The sequence below is a fragment of the Hemitrygon akajei genome, chromosome 7, assembly GCF_048418815.1.
Source record: "Hemitrygon akajei chromosome 7, sHemAka1.3, whole genome shotgun sequence".
Lineage (NCBI taxonomy): Eukaryota > Metazoa > Chordata > Chondrichthyes > Myliobatiformes > Dasyatidae > Hemitrygon > Hemitrygon akajei.
In genome coordinates this window covers 160556705-160580082 of record NC_133130.1, presented here as the reverse complement: position 1 = coordinate 160580082, position 23378 = coordinate 160556705, and the positions used below count along the sequence as shown (strand labels likewise).

At 39.8% G+C, this 23378-nt stretch overlaps 1 protein-coding gene across 4 annotated transcripts in view; it reads right to left on the bottom strand.

The window, feature by feature from the left end:
- tsc1b (TSC complex subunit 1b) overlaps window positions 1–23378 on the bottom strand; it is a 74096-nt gene that overhangs the window by 17147 nt on the left and 33571 nt on the right. For 3 of the 4 annotated variants that reach the window (XM_073052352.1, XM_073052351.1, XM_073052354.1), the window contains 9 exons: window positions 22406–22479; window positions 21164–21342; window positions 20197–20306; window positions 18810–18942; window positions 15584–15696; window positions 11373–11451; window positions 6655–6753; window positions 3759–4338; window positions 3103–3150 (listed from right to left, as the gene is read on the bottom strand). In XM_073052352.1, the coding sequence (XP_072908453.1) occupies window positions 3103–3150; window positions 3759–4338; window positions 6655–6753; window positions 11373–11451; window positions 15584–15696; window positions 18810–18942; window positions 20197–20306; window positions 21164–21342; window positions 22406–22479 (1415 nt within the window). The remainder of the gene's footprint in view (window positions 1–3102; window positions 3151–3758; window positions 4339–6654; window positions 6754–11372; window positions 11452–15583; window positions 15697–18809; window positions 18943–20196; window positions 20307–21163; window positions 21343–22405; window positions 22480–23378) is intronic. The other variant, XM_073052353.1, reaches the window with a different exon arrangement.

Below are 23378 nucleotides of genomic sequence, written 5' to 3'. Positions count from 1 at the left end.
GTAGATTCTGAATAAAGAAACTGCAATATACACTAGGGCTGTCAGAGCTTGGAGGAAAAATATCACAGGGTACCCAAAGTGGTGGTAAGTATTCTTTCAGGTAATTCATACTGCAGGTGAGATGCAAAATAAAATCAAATTCTGTTCAAAGGATTCTGCACTAATACACCTAGCAAAGAACATTTTAGATACAAAAATCAACATTGCCTGTAAAATTGGGCAAGAACTTAAATCTCAATGCACATTTTAAGCTCTGCATCCCCATAATTATTTTCCTTTCTCACAAGACTAATTGAAAGCTTCAGGTATATTAAAGAGGAAAGCTGCATATTAGGGCTACAACTGCAACTCCAAATCTAAGTACATAACACATTTTCCATTTTGGGCACGTGGCAGCAGAGGGTAAATGTCAATTAGTTCTGCTTGGAGACAACTACTGTTAGTATACAAATAACTGAAGTTACCAATGAAATCAGTTAGATTAAACTCTTGCATGGGTTATATTGTGCAATGCAAATCCTATTAATAACACTTGTTCAAAACATAGTAATCAAACTGTTGTGCCACACTGTGGTCATCTTTTAGGTGCAGTATTCAAAATAATGGAAAAGTGCTTAGTTCACATGCTGATATGATGCTCGTGTAACACCCTGAGAAAGGTTTCACTGCTAATGTAATGGTCTTTCTGTAGAAGCACTGCTAATGTAATGGTTTTTTCTGCAGTAGCAGTGTTTGGGTTATGGTTAGAGATAACTGGGGCTTTGGAATGTGCGCTGTCCAATGAAGGGAGCGTTTTTTTTTCCTGTTGGGTACCTGAGACCAAGGTGATCTGGGTCTTTTGTTCAGTGGAAGATGGGGGAGAGAAAAGATGCCAGAAAGAAAGGGTCGTAGACACCAGAAAGAAGTGGACTTGGAGTGGGGCCCGGAGTTGACGAAGCCCGGGGAAATTGATGGAGGATCGGTGGAAGGTGAACAGTGAGCTCCAACTTGTGCACATTAGACTGTTTCATTAAAATGGGCCCTTGTCTTTTTGTTTTACTTTAGTCAAATTAAGAATTATAAAGCTAAATCATTTAATTGCATGTGGTGTACTGTCTGTTATTTCATGGTACTGATTTTTAAACAGAGTAACACATCACGCAGCATCCACACAAGCAGGAGGTTTTGCACCTCAATCTCATACATTTGGTGGGGTGGGGCCAGAGATGGACTTACGCAGCCAACAGAACCTGAGGGTTACACTCAATTAAAAAACTCAGTGGCCATTTTATTAGGTACAGGAGTCCTGCTGCTGTAGCCCCACTTTAAAGGTTTGATGTATTGTGCATCAGAGATGCTCTTCTGCACACCACTACCATAACACGCAGTTATCTGAGTTACTGCTGCGCCTTCTGTTAGCTTGAAGCAGTCTGAATTCTCCTCTGACATGTCATTCCACGGTCTCTTGTGCCATGATGAGGGTGGAGGAGCAACAGCTTGTATTGGTCTGGGTACTTTCCAAACTGATGGCATGAATATCCATTTCTCCCTCCGGTTTAAAAAAAAATTCCCTTCCCCTCCCCTCCTTTTATTCCCCACTCTGGCCTCCTAGCTCTTCTCACCTGCCTCCCAGGTCCCCTTCTCCCATGGTCCACTCCACTCTACCAGATTCTAGCCATTTATCTTTCCTACCCATCCTGGCTTCACCCATCACTTTCTAGCTACCCTCCTCCTCCACCCCACCTTTTTTTTTTCCTGGCATCTTCCCCTTTCTTTTCCAATCCCGAAGAAGAATCTCAGTCTGAAATGTCAACTGTTTGTTCATTTCCATGGATGCTGCATGACCTGCTGAGTTCATCCAGCATTTTGTGTGCGTTGCTTGGATTTCCAGCATCAGCAGATTTTCTTTGCTTATGATAGCAGGTAAATAGTTTTCCCATCCAATTAAAATGATTTCCTTGATGTTGTTAGCAGTAACCCCAATACTATCACTATTGTCAAAAGTGGTGTTAACACTAAAAATTACCTCACTCTTTAACAAGATGTTTTCAGCCACAGAACTGCCCTCATTGGATGACTTTTGTTTTTCCACACCATTCTCTATAAACTCTACGACGATTGTGTGAAAATCACAGGAGATCTGCAGTTTCTGATATAATCAAACCACCCTCTCTGCCACCAATCACTCCACAATTAAAATCACTTAGGTAACATTTCTTCCCCACTCTGATGTTTGTGGTCTGAACAACTGAACCTCTTGACTGTGTCTACGTGCTTTTATCTACGAGTTGCTGCCATATGATTGGGTGATTAGATGTCTGCATTAACAAGCAGGTGTGCCTAATACAGTGGCCACAGTGTAATTTAAAGTCAGGAAAGTGGACACTGCACCCAGCTTCAGAAACAGTCCACTGACATTCTGATAATACAATGAACAGTTATAAAACGTCAATTGGTAGCAAGACTCCCAGTTGACATGCATTCTGGGTTATGGAAAGATGTAGGCTGTAAGTGCACACGTGAAAATGACACTGACATAATTTTGATCTACTGATCCCTCCTTGGGTTTCTGAATTAACAAAATGATATCCAAGGTTAATTAAATTTATACAACTGTATGAATAATTAGTACATAACCAACATACACTCATTGCAAAACACAGTTCTCCATTGGATGATTTTAACATTGACAAAGATGGATTAGACCATGTAGGTGTCCAGATCACAAATCATTTATGCGAAGTTTGAGACCCATTGCTTTGCCTTGAGAAATAGACATGCCTGCCCAAATGGCCAAATAACACCCTATAAAAATTCAGAGCATTGAGTGTGTTAAGTAATTAACTCGGGTTAGATGAAAGTGAAAACTTCATCACCTCCATTTCCAATCAATTCACCTTAAAATCTGTTTCCCAAAGTTCAAAGAAAGTCATTAAGAAAACCCAAATCAATTCCATTTTGCAAAGGTTATGTACAAAATTTAATTGTGAAGGAAACAGAGGTTACCCAGTGAATCAGGCAAATTAATCAAAGCAAGCACCATGTGAGTTAGAAATGTTCCACAGTTCCATTCATTGGGGTTTAATTGGTGGTTACTAATACGATGATAAACTCTGCACTTACCTGACCATTTTTTTTTGATTGTGGGGATCAGGCTGCACAGGGTAAACTCTAAAATAGACACGGTGGAGGCACTTCCATCAGTTACCCTGCCCAGGTGAACAATCAAGATGCTTCCAGATATTTTACGGCAATAATTATGCCATGCCATCTAAATGCAAGAGCTGGAGTGCAAGAGTTGCCCATCTTTAACCCAGTAACTCTAGTTGAGAATGATGCATGAAGCAGTCAGTTCAATAACTGGAATGAAAGCAACTTTAGCCCTCACCTCAAGTTTAAGAATTGGGTTTTTTTTTAAAAAAAACTACAAAATGGAAAATCAATGCAACTTGCAAACATTAACAATACAAAACAATTTGATCATGTGGGCTGAGAAATAAAACACCTTAGATCAATTAAAAATTTCTTCCAAATATGTCGGCAATGCAAGAAATTTGTTCTCCCCCCCCACCCCCCCCACCCAATCAGGACATTGCACTTATCGAGCACATTCAGAATGTTGTCTTAAAATTGATTCAAGGATAAATTTTGCTTTTCAAAATAATCCCCTGGGCCTTTTGCAGCTACCCATGAGGCCTTGGGCTCATGTACCATAAAGGCACATGCAACAGTGGAACATTCATTACTACACTGAGAGTCACACTTTCTTTCTATCTTACCTGCTAAGCTCCTTCAAGTGTGCATCTCCTCCTTGCTGAATCAGCTTATCCAACACATCAAGAGGTGAGATCAATGAAGATGGATCCTCCAATTGTTTGCCCGCTAGCTTTTCCAGCTCAGTGTTTTTTTGTTTGATGAAAAGAATTGCTGCTTTGGGCAATGCCAGTTCAAAAAGGTGTTCATAAGGGAGTGGATGCCCAGTACCAAGGGGAGAATGCCTCAATGCCTGGACCTTAAACAGGGTACTGGGTGTAACAGGTGCTGATCCAACTTTGTCCACCTCCTCAACGTTTGCAGGATAGTTCTCACATGGCTTCTCAATGGGCATAAACCCTTTTTTGACAGAGCTTTGCTCTTGCCTGCGAGGCTCTGGTGTTTTATTTATTGTTGATGGCACTTGGTGGGGCACGGTGTGCAATCCTTGCTCAGTGGCAGAACAGGACAATTCTTGTTCACGTTTTGTCTGAGGGCCAGTAAGCATTTCAGTTGTGTGTTGAAAAGGAGAGTCAAAACCCCCCCGAGTAACCAGGGGCTGTAGATCCAAAGATGTAATTTCAGTAAGCTCATCGGCAATAGCAGCTGTTAAAGTTAAAAATATATCCTTTATCTTTTGTAAGACTCTTAGCACATACCATTCTTTTACCCTTCTCTACAAAGATGAACATTTTTCTGGGCCCATACCTTTGATAAAGTTGCAACAATGATTACTGCATTTAGTGCTGCAGGATAAAGATTTCATAGTCATTCCAAAAAATTTAAGATAATTTGCCATGAACACACAGGAGAAATTGGGGAAAAATAAATAGGTCAAAGTAGGAATGTTAAGGACATTTTAAAAAGGAAGAGAGGGGAAGAGGTCAAGAGTGAGAAAAGAATTTCCAATTGAGGTTAAATCTGCTGAAGGTATAGCCAATGGTGTGAAGATCTTGTACTTCTGTATTTGCCTATTTGGTAGAATTAGAAACAAACAAGAAAAATCTGCAGATGCTGGAAATCCAAGCAACACATACAAAATGCTGGAGGAACTCTGCAAGTAGGATTAGAAATTAATTATAGATGCCAAAAGAATTTAGATAACATATGAATCAGCCATTTGGCCTACAAAATCTATGTCAATTTTTCTTTTACCACAGAAGCCTTCTAAATATTCCTATCAATGCACTACAATATTATCTTCTTGTGTACTTAAACTGTGGTTTAATAAAGACTCAAGGGGTGACATGATTGCAAATGTTTGGTACTATAATTGTAGCATTGATACTATAAATAATAATGTTACTGGATGAAAAAAAGATCAGGTCTGGGGGCCAGAAAAAGATACCTACCCACTAAGACCCTATACAGAACTTGTCAACAAGTATTCAGTAGAACATGCAAGATGGACATACAAGATGTGAGTTATCTATTTAACAAGGCTCTCCGTAAACAAGACGGCACAGAAACTCAACAGTGGCACTGTTGCTTCTGCTCCAACAACCTGGATTTGTTCTCAGTCTCTACTTCTGCCCAGGGTTTGCACATTAACCATGTTGCAATGACAATGCTGAGGATGTTCTACGAGTCTGTGGTGGCCAGTGCTATCATGTTTGCTGTTGTGTGCTGGGGCAGCAGGCTGAGGGTAGCAGACACCAACAGAATCGACAAACTCATTCGTAAGGCCAGTGACGTTGTGGGGGTGGAACTGGACTCTCTGACGGTGGTGTCTGAAAAGAGGATGCTGTCTAAGTTGCATGCCATCTTGGACAATGTCTCCCATCCACTCTATAATGTACTGGTTAGGCACAGGAGTAAGTTCAGCCAGAGACTCATTCCACCGAGATGCAACACCGAGCGTCTTAGGAAGTCATTCCTACCTGTGGCCATCAAACTTTACAACTCCTCCCTCGGAGTGTCAGACACTGGACTTATTTCCACTTGGAATAATTTACTTATTATTATTTAATTATTTATGGTTTTATATTGCTATATTTCTACACTAGTCTTGGTTGGTGCGACTGTAACGAAACCCAATTTCCCTCAGGATCAATAAAGTATGTCTGTCTGTTGACATGAAATTTCCCGAGGTGCTGTTTTGTTAGCCCCCCCCCATTAAGTATGCTAATTGAATACTTTGCATTATTGTGGGCAGCAGGATAACCCTAGTGCAGGGCATGAGGCACATAATGAAGTAGGGCTTAAGGAAAATGTATAGAGGCACCAGACTGATGAGATTGTTCAAAGCAAAAATCATTTCAATAGCCTCCTTCACCATCACATGGAAATAAGGAAGGAAATATGAAAAGACTAAGTGAATAGGGATGACAAGGATAAATGCTGCCTTAGATCAAATGACTTGTGTTGCAATCAAACTGAACAATGCTGTGAATACTCAGGTCAGGCAACATCTATAGCCATTTTGTCCATGGCAATATTATTAATTTCACTACCCTGCCTTACATTTAATTTGCTCCTTCATACAAGAATCAAGACTATGAAGATTTACAAATAAAATTCAACATCTGTACAGTATGCAGTCACAAGATAAAGATAACCATTTGTTTCTTTTTAAAATTAGATAACGTTGTGGAATTTTGTTTTCAAGTTGCATGAGAAATGACAACTGAAATCTATTGATGACTAATGATTAGAATTCATGGTCAAGGACTCAATTAACCAGACTCCCAATCATTTGACAACATTTATCTGCCACTATAGTCCACTTGTTTAACATATCAGAAACAAATATGATATTCTGGAGAGAGAAGCTCATTATGAGCACATCTTGGAGGACATATCTATCAAGAATATTTAAAAAGATAAGGAATTCTGCACTTAACATTGATGTTTACAGTGGAAAAAAAATCTTGTTTATGCAACAAAGGAATTGACCTATTGCTGCAGGTGAATAAGACATACCTTCTTCATTTTCCTTTTCTCTTCCACCCTCTTGTAATTCTTCTATAACCTCTGATAGCTCTTTTAAAGATACTGTTTTGGCAATCTCACTTTCCAAACCTGAATAAAATGCAGAGCAAGTAAAAAAAAGAGGCTGATTATGTGAAAATAACTTAAGTGTTGATTTTAAAATACAAGTCAAAATCAGCATGGAAACAGGCTGTCCACGAAGTCCAAACCAACCATTGGCCACCATTAACCCCATTCTCTTTATTTTTAATTCTCTTCATAGTCTTGTCCACTGCCCCCAATATTCTCCCATTTGAGCACTAGGTGCCATTCACAGCAGCCAATTAAGCTACTAAACAGGCTTTTGATGCACTAGGAATCCAGTGACTGGGCAAAGTATCCACAATGACAAGAAGAATGTGTAAGCATTACACAGACTGCAGAGGTGCAATCATTTACTGTGCAAGAATGTGAAGGAGTAGCTACAAAGAGTCAAAGGACTCTTGCTTTTAAGTCATCTCAGAGAGGTCCATGATAATGTAAGGGTTTCATTTGTTAAGATCAAACTAGAGAGGTTAATAAAAGGTCTCTAACAGAGAAGTTCATAGCTCTCAATAGAATTTATCAAATGTTGAACTTTCTACCACAAGCAACGTGTGAAATGATGGGGATGGCGGAATGTAGAAAATATTTGAGGCAACTGTATGAAACCACTTTTACTTAATCCACTCTTAATCAACCTCTGGAATCTACATTTTGTTCATACGGTTATTAAATAATTTCCAATGATAAGCTTATGGATTTGTATATCTGTCAGTTGAAGCTGTTTGCAATCATTTTCAGTTTTTGGTTTTGTAGAGCTTGGATCAGATTCCAGAATGTACAAGATAAACAGTAAAAATTGCACCCTCGGCTTATTACATATAGCAACTCTATGTTCAATGATAGATTTTATTTGCAATCATTCTATTGACTTCGTTTCAGATCAGCTATTTGAAATCTAAACAAGTAGAATTGCTAATCACTCATTATAGTTCATATTCAATCACATAAACCTGCTTGCTGCCACAAACTCATACGCCTTCCTCCCCAACACGAGACAAAAGGCAATGTGTTTGATGCAATCTGCATGGATTTCAGCAAGGCTTTTAACAATGTCCCACATCGCCTCCAGGATGCAGGATGCAGGAAGCATGGCAAATTTTAGCTGGTTTTGTGACCAAAAATCTTATAAATGAAGTTAAGGGAGAGTACTCAGTACTATTAATGATTTACACTTAGATGTAGGGGACACAATTAGGAAGCTTACATTTGATAATTTTATGGTCCATGGTCAATAGGCCAAAGGTAATATGGCCTGGACAATTGGGCAGAAAAATATCAAGTAGAATTAATCCACATAAGGTTATACATTTGGGAAGCAACAATACATGAGAATCTACAATAAATGGTGAGAAATGAGAGCCATGGAGGAACAGAAGAACCTTCAAGATTCTTAAGATAGCAGGACAGCACAATTAAGTGGTTAAAAGGAACAGAATGCAAGCTTTTGTTAATAAAGGATGTTCTCCAATTTCACTACAGCTTCACCACTACATAAAGTTCTACCCACCATATTAGATCAAAAGTCTCTACCCTCTCCAGCACTGCTTGGAGTTACTGGACAAATTAGGGTTTCTCCTGGACAACAGCAATACCTACATCAGGCTGTTTACTGATTACAGCTCAGCAATCAACACCATCAACAAGCTTCAAACCTGGACCTCTGTACCTTCTACAATGGAATCCTAGACTCGCTCATTGGGAGACCACAGTGAGTGCAAGTTGAAAATAACATCTCCCTTGAGGATCAACATTGGCACACCTCACAGATGTGCGCTTAGCCCACTGCTCTACTCTCTCTCTACACCCACCACTTTGTGGCTAAGCACAGCTCAAATTGCCATCTATAAATTTGCAAATGACAACTAATGACAGAGTGCTTATGGAAGTAGCCCAAGAAATAGTGGATGCATTAGTGATAATTTTTCAAAACTCCTTAGATTCTGGATTAGTTCCTGAGGATTGGAGGGTGGCTAATGTAACCCCACTTTTTCAAAAAGGAGGGAGAGAGAAACCGGGGAATTATAGACCAGTTAGTCTGACATCGGTGGTGGGGAAAATGCTAGAGTTGGTTATCAAAGATGTGATAACAGCACATTTGGAAAGAGGGCAGGCCTTTCATATGAAGAAAGACTGGATCGACTAGGCTTATACTGACTGGAATTTAGAAGATTGAGGGGGGATCTTATTGAAACGTATAAAATTCTAAAGGGATTGGACAGGCTAGATGCAGGAAGATTGTTTCCGATGTTGGGGAAGTCCAGAACGAGGGGTCACAGTTTAAGGATAAAGGGGAAGCCTTTTAGGACCGAGATGAGGAAAAACTTCTTCACAGAGAGTGGTGAATCTGTGGAATTCTCTGCCACAGGAAACAGTTGAGGCCAGTTCATTGGCTATATTTAAGAGGAAGTTAGATATGGCCCTTGTGGCTAAAGGGATCAGGGGGTATGGAGAGAAAGCAGGTACAGGGTTCTGAGTTGGATGATCAGCCATGATCATACTGAATGGTGGTGCAGGCTCGAAGGGCTGAATGGCCTACTCCTGAACCTATTTTCTATGTTTCTATTATTGGCAGAATTTAAGATGATGATGAGACGACGTACAGGAGTGAGAGATCAACTGGCTAATGGTGTTGCAGCAACAACCTTGCACTCAACATCCGTAAGAGCAAGAAATTGATTGTAAACTTCAGGAAGCAGAAGTTGAGGGAACAGAAGCGGAAAGGGTTCCTAGGTGTCAACATCTTGAAGGTCTATCCTTGATCCAACATATTAATGTATTTACAAAGGCATGACAACAACTACATTTCCATTAGGAGTTTGAGGAGACTTGGCATGTCACAAAATCCTCTCAAATTTCTACAGATGTACAGTGGAGAGCATTCTAACTGGTTGCATCACCTGGTAAAGACAGGTCACTGCACAGGATCAGGAAAAAGCTGCAGAAAGCTGCAAACTTAGCCAGTTCCATCATGAGTACTATCCTCCCCAGCACTGAGGCATCGCCTTTTGCAGATGCCCTCAAAAAAAAAAGGTGGCATCGGCCCCCCCCACCCCAAGGACATGCCCTCCTCTCATTGCTACAATTGAGGTGGTTAAAAAAACCTGAAGACACATACTCAATATTTTAGGAACAGCTTCTTCCCCACGAACATTACATTTCTGAATGAACCTATGTACATTTCACTTTTTTTTGCATTACTTATTTGATTTTTTTAATTGTAATTTCATCATTTTTATTATGTACTGCAACAAAACAAAATGTCACAACCTATTTCAGTGACATTAAACCCAAATGTTCTTTTCTTTGGAAAAAAACGGAGGTACGGGAAGACATTTGAGTTCATAAAATTACAAGGGGCCTAGATAGAGTAAATAGGAAGGATCTGCCTCACTTAGCTATGTAATCAAAACCAAGCAATGGTGATTTAAACTAAGCACACACACAAAATGCTGGATGAGCTCAGCAGGCCAGGCAGCACCGATGGAAAAGAGTACAGCTGATGTTTTGGACCGAGACCCTTCATCAGGACACACTCCTGATGAATGGTCTCAGCCCAAAACATCGACGGTAATTTTTTCTGTAGATGCTGCCTGGCCTGCTGAGTTACTCCAGCATTTTGCGCGTGTTGCTTTGGATTTTCAACACCCGTAGATTTTCTCTTGTTGGAGATTTAAACTAAATAACTTAGAGTCAGGATCAGGTTTATTATCACCAGCATGTGACTTGAAATTTGTTAACTTAGCAGCAGCAGGTCAATTTAATACATAATCTAGCAGAGAAAAATAATAAAATAGTAATAATAATAATAATAAATAAGTAAAGCAGTTATGTATATTGAATAGATTTTTTAAAATGTGCAAAAACAGAAATACTGTATATAAAAAAATGATGTAGTGTCCAAAGCTTCAATGTCCTTTTAGGAATCGGATGGCTGAGGGGAAGAAGCTGTTCCTGAATCGCTGAGTGTGTGCCTTCAGGCTTCTATACCTCCTACCTGATGGTAACAATGAGAAAAGGCCTTGCCCTGGGTGCTGGAGATCCTTAATAATGGATGCTGCCTTTGATACACTGCTCCCTGAATTTGTCCTGGGTACTTTGTAGGCTAGTACCCAAAATAGAGCTGACTAGATTTACAACCTTCTGCAGCTTATTTTGAGATGGTGAAAGAAAATGAGCTGGAAATGGCATGAATCTGAAGCTCTGTGCCAGAAATGGTGATAGAGGGAGACACTCAAAGAAAATGGCTGAGTACTTGAAGAGCTATAGTCTTGAGGGTTAGAGACATGGTGCTGGAAGGTGGGAAACACACAAATAGGTTCACTTCTGAGCCACTTTCCCATGATTACTTCTTCAATGATACAGTAGATACCATTCACATTTGTTTACTGCTATGGAAAACATCTAGCTAATTGTAGTCCTTGGATGACGATCGAGAAGAAACTTGTATAGAAGATAAACACAAGTATTTGTATGAATAATCTATTTCCATTCTAAATGTTACATAATTCTATCAATTAAGGAAGAAAATTTCTATTCATTGTGAATTTATTCACCTATAAACTGGAACACATTCATGGGGCCAAGTACTTACATTAAGTTACAAACAATCCAAAACTACCACTCACTTGGACCGTCAGCTGCTCCCTTTTCACTTGTCACATGCTGCTGTCTTTTTAATGGCTTTACATTTTCATGTTTACCATCCTGTAACAGAAATACAGATGTCTTTGCACCACTGATTTAAAGAAGAAACATTATACCAATATGTCCAAAGTGAAAGCTGTCAAGAATATCGGAATCTTTACAGTTAATTAATACCCAAAAGATGACTAAAGTAACAGCTGAATGCAAGACATTTGGAAATTTATTTAAATGATAGGAAAGCACAAATGGTTAGAGCTTGGCAGCCATTCAGCTGTCAGATCTGAAGCATCTGTTATAATCACCCAACTAAGACCACTTCTCCACATCCTGATATTCTTTCAGATTCTTTTCAATGTTCCAATTGAATTTTCCCCCACTACTGCGATTGGCTGTAGTTTCTGGACTCCAACCATGCGCTGTATAAAGCTTATGTTCCGGTTCTTTTACTATATTTGTCCTCTGCTCTAGGATCACTCCAAGAGTGAACAGTTGCTCTCAACCAATGATTTAAAATACCTCAAAATTACCTCAATCCAAACACTGACACTGGATTAATTTTGCTAAATTTCTTCTACACCATTGCACAGCTTCTGTTTGACTTCATAGCCTTATTGCTCTTTGTCTCTGTTTATAAAGCCCATGACCCTTTGCTCCAAAAACAAGTATATGACTGGGGGAGGGGTGCCAGTCCTTAGCTTTTTACTCCTTAGCTTTGTGCCTTGTGGTTTATAATATCTATCATCTTACTCTACATACCTAGGCCCACATCATAACAAAGTAAAGCAGTGACCTCCTGGGGAACTACTGTACATAGTGCAAACCCAAGTCCAACAATCTCTTTCCCTGCTATTGTTTCCCATTACCTAGCCAATCTTCAATCCAAGTTCTTACAGCCCCTTTAATTTCACACATTATAATTTTGATGACAAAAGGTGGCACTTTATTGAAACACCTTTTGCAAATCATACATTTTCTACATCAATCCTACTTCAAAAACTATCAAGGTCGATAAGACCATAAGACATAGGAGCAGAATTAGGCCATTCAGCCCATCAAATCTGCTCCACCATTCCATCATGGCAGATCCCTAATCTCACTCAACCCCACACATACACCTTCTAGTCATAAACTTTGATGCCTTGACCAATCAAGAAACTATCAATTTTCACTTTAAATATACCCATGGTCTTGGCCACCACTGTAGTCTGTGGCAGAGCATTCCACAGATTCACCATTCTAGCTAAAAAAACTTCCTCCTTACCTCTGTTCTAAAGGGTCACCCTTCAATTCTGAAGCTGTGCCCTCTAGTTCTGGACACTCCCACCATAGGAAATATCTTCTCCACATCCACCTTATCTAGTCCTTTCAACACTTAGGTTTGAACAAGATCCCTCACATTCTAAATTCCAGTGAGTACAGACCCAAAAATGCCAAATGCTCCTCATATGTTAACCCCATTTATTCCTGAAAATATCATTGTGAACCTTCTCGGCACTCTTTCCAATGACAATACATCTTTTGAGATGGGGGGAGGGCACAAAACTGTTAACAATATTTCATGTGCAGCCTGACTAGTGTCTTATAAAGCTTCAGCATCATCTCCTTGTTTTTATATTCTATTCCACTTGAAGTGAATGCTAACATTGCATTTGGCTTCTTTATCACTCAGCCTTCTGTGAGTCTTTCTGCAAGACTTCCAAGTCCCTCTGCCCCTCTGATGTTTGAATTTTCTCCTCATTAATAGTCTGCATTTTTGTTCCTTTTACCAAAATGCATTATCTCACATTTCCCAAAACTGTTTTCCATCTACCAGTTTTTTTTGCCCATTCTTCCGATTTGTGCAAGTCCTTCTGCAATTGTATTGCTTCCTCAGCACTACCTACCCCTCCACTTATCTTCATATCCTCTGCAAACTTTGCCACAAAGCCATCAATTCCACTATTTAAATCACTGATAAACAATGTAAAAAAAGTAGCAGTCCCGATACTGACCCCCGAGGAACACCACTAGTCACTGGCAGCCAAGTCATTCCCACTCCCTGCCTGTCAGCCATTCCTCTGTCCATGCTAGTACCTTTACTGTAATGTCATGGGATTTTATCTTGTAAAGCAGCCTCATGCATGGCACCTCATCAAATGCCTCGGACAACCACTGCCTCTCCTTTGTGCACTTTGCTTGTTACTTCCTTGAAGAACTAACAGGCTTGTCAGGCAAAATTTCCCTTTACAGAAACCGTGCTGACTTTGACTTATTTTATCATTAGTCTCCAAGTACCTTGAAACCTTATCCTTAATAATAGGCTCCAACATGTTTGCCAACCACTAAGATTAAGCCAACAGCCCTATAATTTCCTTTATTTTGCCTTCCTCCCTTCTTAAAGGGTAACATTTACACTTTTCCAGTCTTCTGGAACCACACCAGAATCAAGTGACTCTTGAAAGATCATGACCAATGCATCTGCCATCTCTTTAACAATCTCTTTCAGACTATGGGACATAGTGTAGTGTAGTCCAGGTGCCTTTCAGTTTGCCTAGCACTTTTCCCCCCTACATAATAGCAATGGCACTCACTCCTGCTCCCTGACACTCATGGACCTCTGGCACACTGCTAGTGTCTTTCACAGTGAAGGTAGATCCAAAGTATTTATTAAGTTCATCTGCCATTTCTTTGTCTCCCCCCCCCCCCATTACTACCTCTTCAGCATTATTTTCCAGTGATCCAATATCATCCCTCACCTCCCTTTTACTATTTATATAACTAAAAAAAATTTAGTATCCTGCCCACAACGTCATACCAACCAATCTCTAACTACGCCACGAGTTCATCCATCTTATTCCAAATACTACACATTAAAAAAAACACCTTCAGTCCTTCATTTTTCACCCTTTTGAATTTTACCTGTGGTACAGTTTAACTCTTTGCACCATCTGCATTTGTACCCAATCATTGGCTTGTCCTTCCTTACATTCACATCTCACCCATCATCTACTTGTAAACTGCTGGCTGCTGGATCATCCTCTGCATTATCGTACTGGTTCCCAGCCCCCTGCCATATTAGCTTAAACCACTCCCAACAGCTCTATTAAACCTGCCTGCAAGGATACTGATCCCCATCGGATTCAAGTGTGACCTTTTGCATATCACACCTGCCCCAGAAGAGGTTCCAATGATCCAGAACTCTGAATCCCTGCCCCTTGCTCCAATTCTTCATTTATACACCACCTCATTCTAATCCTATCCTCATTGTCACATGGCACATTGTCTCATTGTCCTGAGATTACCACCCTTGATATCCTGCTTCTTAACTTCCTTCCTAACTTCCTGTATTCTGTTTTCGTGATCTCCTTCTCTTTTCTACCATGACTTCTGGCTGGATATTTTCAGGATATTGTGGACACATTCAGAAACAACGCGGACCCTGGCACCTGGGAGGCGAACTATCATCAGCATTTCTTTCTCATGTCCACAGAATCACCTTCTCTCTAACTATAGAGTCCCCAATTACTGCTGCCACCCTCTTCAGTTCCCTACACTTCTGAGTCACAGTGTCAGAGGCACAGCCACTGTTGCTTCACCCAGGTAGACAGCCCCCACTCCCACAACAGTACTCAAAATGGAGTACTTATTTTTGAGGTGGATGACCACCCATTTATCTGTCTCCTGTATTTTGGAGTGACTACCTCCCCATCACCTCCTCACTTTCCCTAACAAGCCGAAGGTCACCGAGCTGCAGCTCCAGTTCCACAGTCTCTAAGGAGCTGCATCTCAATGCACCTGATGCAGATGTGGCCATCGGGGAGGCTGGAAGTCTCCTAGAAATCTCACATCTGACACTCAGAACAGAACACTGGCCCTGCAGACGTACCCCCTATTCTTTCAAGAGTTCAAGAAGAGAGAAAAAGAAAACTTACCTACATACCTCCCCTCCAGCTGTTCTCACCAAAGCCCATTGAGCCACAGCCTTACCACTCTGAGTGGACTCAGACCACTCCAACAATGAACTGTACCTCTTTTAGGGAGACTGGGCTTTTCAAGCTCCACTCCAGACCTGCGCAGGAATACTTCTAAGCAAAGACTCCCACTGATAAGATTTCCCTTTAACAAATTCTTACTGAACTTGTTGCTGGCCTCTCAAATACCCACATTACATGAACTGAATTTACACCATTCAATAGAAAACAGCAAGTTTTACCTTTCTTGATGGAACAGCAGTTGCCGACTTGCTGCTTTGTTCATACCCATCTGCAGAACATGGCACGGAAGGGGATGAGGCTGGTGCTTCAGTAAACTGCCCTTTTCCACCTACTGTTTAAATCGAGTCAAAAATCATAAAGTCCTTCCAGCTTCACAGTCCTCCCACTTCCAACAAAAATCATGTTGGAAAGGGAGTAGCAGTTGCAATCTCCAATTGTACCTCAACGCTTTGGAAAACACAACCAGCTCATGCTAAAGCACGATGAATTTCCCCATGTATGGCTGACATAGCAGATTTCAACATGACATTTAGAAAGGAGATTCACAATACAGTTAAAAAGATTGACAATTAAGAACAAACTTCAAAAGGGATACACTGTTCACAGTAAACAGCATACACCAACAAGTAAAATGACAAAGGATCAATGCATAATGCTCAAAGTTTATTCTTAAAGGGCAAATTTCTTGCACCATTTGAGACAAGGAGCCATACAAATTCCACAGAATTATATAAGTGATAATTCATGTAACAAGAGCCAATTAGATCCTCATGTATACAAAACAACTGGATTTTCCTGAACTTATTCAGTACTTTTCATGCCTTCATTGATTTCTCTATTTGCATTTTGTATTACAGAAAGCTTCAAGGAAAGAGAAGAGTAAATTAAGTGCTATGTCTGATGCTTCCTTTACCAGACTCTCTTTTCCATTATGTACATTATCAGGGCTGCTAGCCAGATCCTCTGCTGGAATAAATATTAATTCCTCCTCAAATACCTTCTATTAACTCTGAGACCACTTACCTTTAAGTAGTCATTCTTAATTTATATTTTTACTATAGTCAATCATGCAAATTTGACCTTTCCCTAACTTGCAACATTATCTCGGTTTGAATAAAGACAAAGATAAAAAGTTAAAGATAATGACTATGATCACTACCAGTAAAAACTTTATCTCAATGTTGGACAGATGCAAATATTAACTTCCTTTCCCTCAACTAAGTTGAGAATGCACTCCGTAGCTTCTTGTGTTGGAACATTCTCCACTAATACAATTTAGGAATGCTACACTTTCAACCTTCTTTGCTTTCACACTGACTGTATTCCAGATAACACTTCAATATTAATCCCTCTTTATTACAACAGTATTCTGTTTGCAACTTTACAGCACATTCCAAAAAAGGGGAACCTAGCAATACCTACATGACCTTGCAGAAGACATTTGAAGATCCTCATGAGACTTAGCTAAAGTTGAAATGAGAAAACAGAGTGACAGACAAACCACATATGTACTGTCATCTGACCAGTGATGGAGCATTAGCTGAAGACAGAAGGGATGAAACTTCTGAGTAACATTGGAAAACTTTGAAAACGCTGTTTGGGGAAAAAGGCAAAAGTAATGATTAAGAGTAAACGTCTCATTAGAAGGAGCTTAGAAAAGAAAGCCATTGGATTGATAGCACAGATAAATAGGTGGAAGTTTTAGTTATTACTGAAACAAGGCTTCAAGGGCAGGAATAGTAACTCAGTTCTTACTTATGGATTATCACCAATGCATTAGCGATAGTAAAATAGGCAAAATCCATGACCAGTGCAAAGTTGACTACTCTGGACTCAAAAACTACACAGAAATCTCACATAAATGTTAATTGGTCTTATCCCTTTAGAGAAAGGTGAACCTGCTGTGCATTTTCATAACTATATTCTTGCTCATATTTTACTTTTAAAGCTGTTTTACTTGACATCCAACTGTTGAGCCAAGGCAATAACCATAGACGAGTATCTTGCAATAATCCTTAAGAACAAAGAACTGACCTATTAATAACCACAGTCACGAGTTAATTGTGACCAAGGGAAGAGAAGATGGGGGACATCATGCAAATCCAGCATTTTCTAGTTTTGGCTGAGATATCAAGATCTGCCCAGGCTTGGTTTATTACCAGGCTGAACACTTACAGTGGATACATTAACAAAATATGATAACTTTGATATTGAATATCTTTGATATTCTTTGATAACTTTGAATATGATAAATTGAAAATTTGATCACAGTGACAAGCTTGAGGTGGCGGCTAAGAGCAAACGCACTAGAGAAGTACAGAAGCAGAGGGTTAAAGAAGAACTTCAAGGCTTGGGATCTGAAGTCATAACTGCCTATAACAATGGAAGCAAATTCATGGATGATCAATGGACAAAATTAAGAGGGGGGGGGGAAAAAACACATCTTTGAGACCATATGGATAATGACTAAAGGATTTGCAAATAAAAGGTGAAAATTACAAATTGCTTAACTAGCAGCTGACGTTAGTCAACAAGTACAAGAGTGATGGGTAAAAGACACTGCAGATGAAAACAGGGGAAGAGTTTTCAAATACCCAGAATTTAGAGCGAATAAAAGAGAAAAATCAGAAGTCTGTTAAAGTATCTGGAGGGGACAAAGCATCAGCACCAGACTCGCTCAAGGCAGGGTCATGTCACAGTGTAGAAAGAAAATGGTATATGGTTTTGCAGGGATAGTAAGCACGTGTTTTAGAAGACATTTAGGAGTCAAAAAGGTTTCAATTTTGATAGATGACTGTCAAATGAATGGCAGAAAATGATCCATTTTGTCACTTTCATAATTTTGTGGAGTTTCTATTGCTCCTTGTCTCAGCACAGTGTGCAAGAAATGTACACTTTTTGAATAAATCTTGGGCACTGATAGACATAGAACAAGTTTGGGATGGCGTTCATAAATAACTGTTGCAATATTCACAATAAAAAGCTGAATGAAACACATTCATCCACTACCAGGGTTTGGTCATAAGCTATTTGCTCTTGAATTCAACACTCTGAAGATTCTCAAACTCTCCCATTAAAAATCAGTAAAATTGCACATTCATTCAAAACAACTTAGACAAAAGTGAATGCCTAATTCCAGTGCTTGGTGTTTTCAGTTTACTGTGGAAAGAATGAAAATAAAAACCTCTTAAACTTCAGAAGTCCTTGTGATAGCTCGAATTTTATAGTTGGTATGTTGAGCTGAAAAAGTTAAATTCTATGGATACTAGAGCCTTTGCATCTGTGCTTATACACAAGCCTACGTCAAGATGCTATGTATGCAGCAGAGTTGATAAGTACTCAATCACTCAAAGACAGTTCAGTACATAGGTTTCAATTTCCAATTTATGTATACAGTGAGCTAAGGGGCTCTTACATGGACCACAAATTGACCGAAATACCTACCAGGTGTACTGTGGCCTTTAGCATGTAGGCAGGAGGCACTCTGAGATGTTTCATGAAGGCTTGTTGGAGAAAGTCCTCTGGAGGAAGGGGGTGTACACAGCCCACATGCCAAAGATGGGCTCCAGAGCACATCCTAAAAACGAGACAAATAAAATGTATATTACATATACATTTTTAGGATCTGGATACCATGGGCTAAGCCAACATTCACTGCCCACCCTTAATTGCCCTGAGAAGGCAGTGGCAGTATATTTCTGCAGCTGCCAAACCTGCCTTCTGGTACCTCGTCAGTCCCGCTGATGGTACTTGCATTGCGTTTTTGGTTAAGGCGTTTGCAAGATTTATATTTATCGAAGATATTACATTTCCAAGTAAATGTGGAAAGGAAGCTCGGATGAGGTCGCCATATGTCGCTTGAAGACCTTCTCTGTCTTGGTGGAAGGGATCACTGATTATGCAGAATGGTTCACAGGGCAACTACTGCACCAGTTTCAGAGGGAAGGAATACTTTTGTGTGATGGATTGCATACAAAACAAGCCAGCTGCCTTTTCTTGGACTATGGCAAACTTCAAATGGTCTTAAATTTGCACAGGCAAGTGTAAGGTATTCCATTATACTCCTGACTTGTCATGTAGATGGTGGAATGGCTTTGGGGTGTTAGCCAGGGTAACAAGACTCTGGTCTGATCTTGCAATGGCAATATATTTCTGCGGCTGGTGTACTCTACTTTCTGGTCAGTCATGATCCTCAGAATATCAGCATGCCTTATGAGAATAAGTTCAGTGAACTCAGCCTTTTCTCCTTGGAGCGACGGAGGATGAGAGATGACCTGATAGAGGTGTATAAGATGATGAGTGGCATTGATCGTGTGGATAGTCAGAGGCTTTTTCCCCAGGGCCGAAATGGTTGCCACAAGAGGACACAGGTTTAAGGTGCTGGGGAGTAGTTACAGAGGAGATGTCAGGGGTTAAGTTTTTTTACTCAGAGAGTGGTGAGTGTGTGGAATGGGCTGCTAGCAACGGTGGTGGACGCAGATACGATAGGGTCTTTTAAGAGACTTTTAGATAGGTACATGGGGCTTAGTAAAATAGAGGGCTATAGGTAAGCCTAGTAATTTCTAAGGTCTATGTTCGGCACAACTTTGTGGGCCAAAGGGCCTGCATTGTGCTGCAGGTTTTCTGTGTTTCTAATGTAATATTAATTGGGGGGGGGGGGGGGGGAGGGGAGGAGAAGGAACACTGATGGTAATGCCAAGATTAATGAATGGAAACATACTTGTTAGAAGTGGTTAATGTCTGGTAATATGGCACTTTTGTCGTGCAATGTCATTTGCCACTTACTAGCCCCCAGCAACCCCTAGCCCCTTCGAGTGAGGACTCAACTTACCTGCAGCCCTTCTGCAGGTTGCTGTTGTGAAGTTGGTGTTTTGTACATAGACTGAGATCCTGGGTGACTGGAGATTGGGACTCTGGGAGTGCAAGTTGAAGAAACACTGCCTGCAATAAAGTGAACAGGGAGACTTTAGAACACCAAAAACAAAAGGAATCATACAGCACAGAAACGAAACCCTCACCCAAACGTCCTTGTTCACCATTGTACCTATCTATACTAATCCCATTTATCCGCAGTAGCTCTGTAACCTGCTATGCCCTATAAACACTGTAAAATACAGCCAATTAAGATTTGCAAGACTCCCTCATGAACAAATCTTTGTCCTCTTTTGAAGGGTTGAACAATTAAAGAAAAACTTTTACAAAAATAATGCAGAAGACTGAAACTTTATTGTATATCATTAATATCTTAAAGGTGGTAAAGTTATGAAGACCCAATCAAAAATTCATGGGGAAATTTATACACAAAGAGTTGCATTATCAAGGTTAATGACTGAACCAGAAATTCTTGCAAAATTTAAGGTCAGAAAGAAAAAGTTCAGAACATAATTGCCTTTGAGCTGCTGGTCATTTGTGAAGCAAGCAATAACAAAACTAGACAGTTAACTTGCAAGCAATTTCTCTACAATGTTTTGAAATGAAAGGGGCAGGGAGCAGAAGTGAGTGTAATCAGATAGCATGGAGAAAATTAAACGGTCCACATTTTGGGCTGACACCCAAAATTTGCTACCTAACTTGCTGAGTTCCTCCAGAATTTGAGGGTGTTGCTCAAGATTTCCAACACCTGCAGAATCTCTTTTCTTGATCAGTAAGGGTGTCAGAGGTTATGGGGAGAAGGCAATGAAATAGGGTCGAGTAGGAATAACATCAGCTATGACTGAAGAGTAGAGCAGACTCAATAAGCTAAAAGGCTCAATTCTGCTTCTACATCTTATGGTCCAAATTAAAGACTTCATACTTACCAAAACTGCACTGAGAATCTGAGAATGGGCTGGAACTGTGGTCAGTGTGCCTGTGTTGGCTATGTGTAGAGAAATGTTGAGGCATGACTGTGTAACCTTCCTCACAGGATGCCTCTTTTGGGTCCAGGGAAACTTTGGCACACTCAATAACAATGTCATGAGTTTCAAATCTCTTCCATCTGTGCAACAGAACAGGAAACAGAACGGTTAGCCACTGCTAATCACATTTAATTGAGTAAGATGAAGAGGAAATATTGCCCCAATTCATGTCTGATCCAGTCAGCTGCTGCAGGACTGAAGGTTTAGTCATTGTCTTTCAGACTAATTTCATATCTATACAATTCTGCTAGATTTCGGACCCTTACTCCTTGCCATATACTTAGACGGAATACAAGAGGCCACCAAATCTACTACTCTACCTAGTATTCACCTCTCCCTTAAGCATTCATTAAACCTCCCTTAAAATTCATTAGCATTGCCAGCTTCATTCAGGTTTGACATTCAAACCTCTTGGCAAAGAAATCCCTGCTAAATATCAGTTTATTTTGGACTTTATTTGATTACTCTTCTCTTAATGCCCCTTTACACATTTTCACCAAACTTTAATAGGATCTTGTCCAGTCATCTTCAAGGACCTAAATAGGTAAACCAAGCAAAAATTCCAATGATAGAGGTGTGGCAAATGCCATCTTTCTAATAAGTCATTAAACCAAGGCTCAGTCCCAAAGTATTATCTTGCAAAACAAAGTTATTCACTATGCCATAATTAATATTTAACTACAAAATCAATATTACAAAACATCAAATCACATCTTTTTGATGGGTCATTTGATACAAGAATGTTGCCCACAATCCAATTAGCAATTTTATTGCAAGAATACTTAATTAGCTGTAGTACCTTAGGATATCCTCAGATCAATGAGGTATAGAAATGCAATTTTTCTTTTAAAATAGTGAGAAAAATAATTTTAGTTCAACAATAACATTACTCATAACTAGTATTGTTATTGTATTATAAATAGACAAATTCACACAACCTGATTGACATAAAAACAGCTTAGAGTGGACACAAGTCAAGGTCTGTTACTCAGATGATACTAATTGACAATTCCACACATCAAGTCTATCTCAACAAGCCACATTAAACACTAATGAGTTGACACAGGATAAAATAAAAACTGGTGGCATGGGGTTGAGAAGAAGATAAAGATTGGACCCTTAAGATTGCAATGTGTCACTTACTTAATTGGATCCAGTTCATAATCCTTGGTTCCAGTCACTAACTCAGGGTGGATTCGCACATGTTCCAGCATTGGCTGCAAGAGATATGAGGAATGCAGCAAGTTTACAACCAGTGTGACAAAGAATCCATTGTCACCTAACACAAAGGAAGAACCAAGTCTATCTCTGACATGTATCTCACCAAAACAGAATTCAGGTTTCAGAAATGCTAATAAATCTAAGACCAGTTTGTTGTAAAACAATTAAAATTTTAAGCAGACTCCTGCAAAACATACGAGTTACCATCTTCAGTTGTCACAGAAAATCACTGACCAGATTAATTATTTTTATTTAACCATGCCAGTAACTTTCCTGTAATAACATGGGTTCTTAACTTCGTAAGCAGCCACATGTGTGGCAACTCAAAGGCCAAGTATACAATACCCACTGCATCTCCTGTATCTATCCTACTTGTAATCTCCTCAAAGAATTCCAACAGGTTCATTGGGCAAGATTTCCCTTAAGGAAACCATGCCAACTTTGTCCTATTTGGTGACACAGGACAAAATACTTCATAACCTCATCCTTAACAACTGACTCCAACATCTTCCCAACTACTAAGGTCAGGTAACTGGTCTACAATTTCCTTTCTGCTGCCTTCCTCCTTTCTTAAGAGTAGAATGACATTTGTAATTTTCCTGTCCTCTGGCACCACGATTTTTGGAGTCCAATGATTTTTGAAAGATCATTACTAATGTCTCTACAATCTCTACCACTACCTCTTTCAGAACCCTAGGGTGCAGTTCACCTGGTCTGCGTGGCTTAGCTTTTACTATCCACTTTGATATTGTCTGCTAGCTTGTTTTCGTATTTAATCATTTTTCTCCAAATGATTCTTTTAGTTGCTGTCTGTAGGTTTTTAAAAGCTTCCCAATCCTCTATCTTTCCGCTAATTTTTGCTTTGTTGTATACCCTCTTTTGCTTTTACATTAGC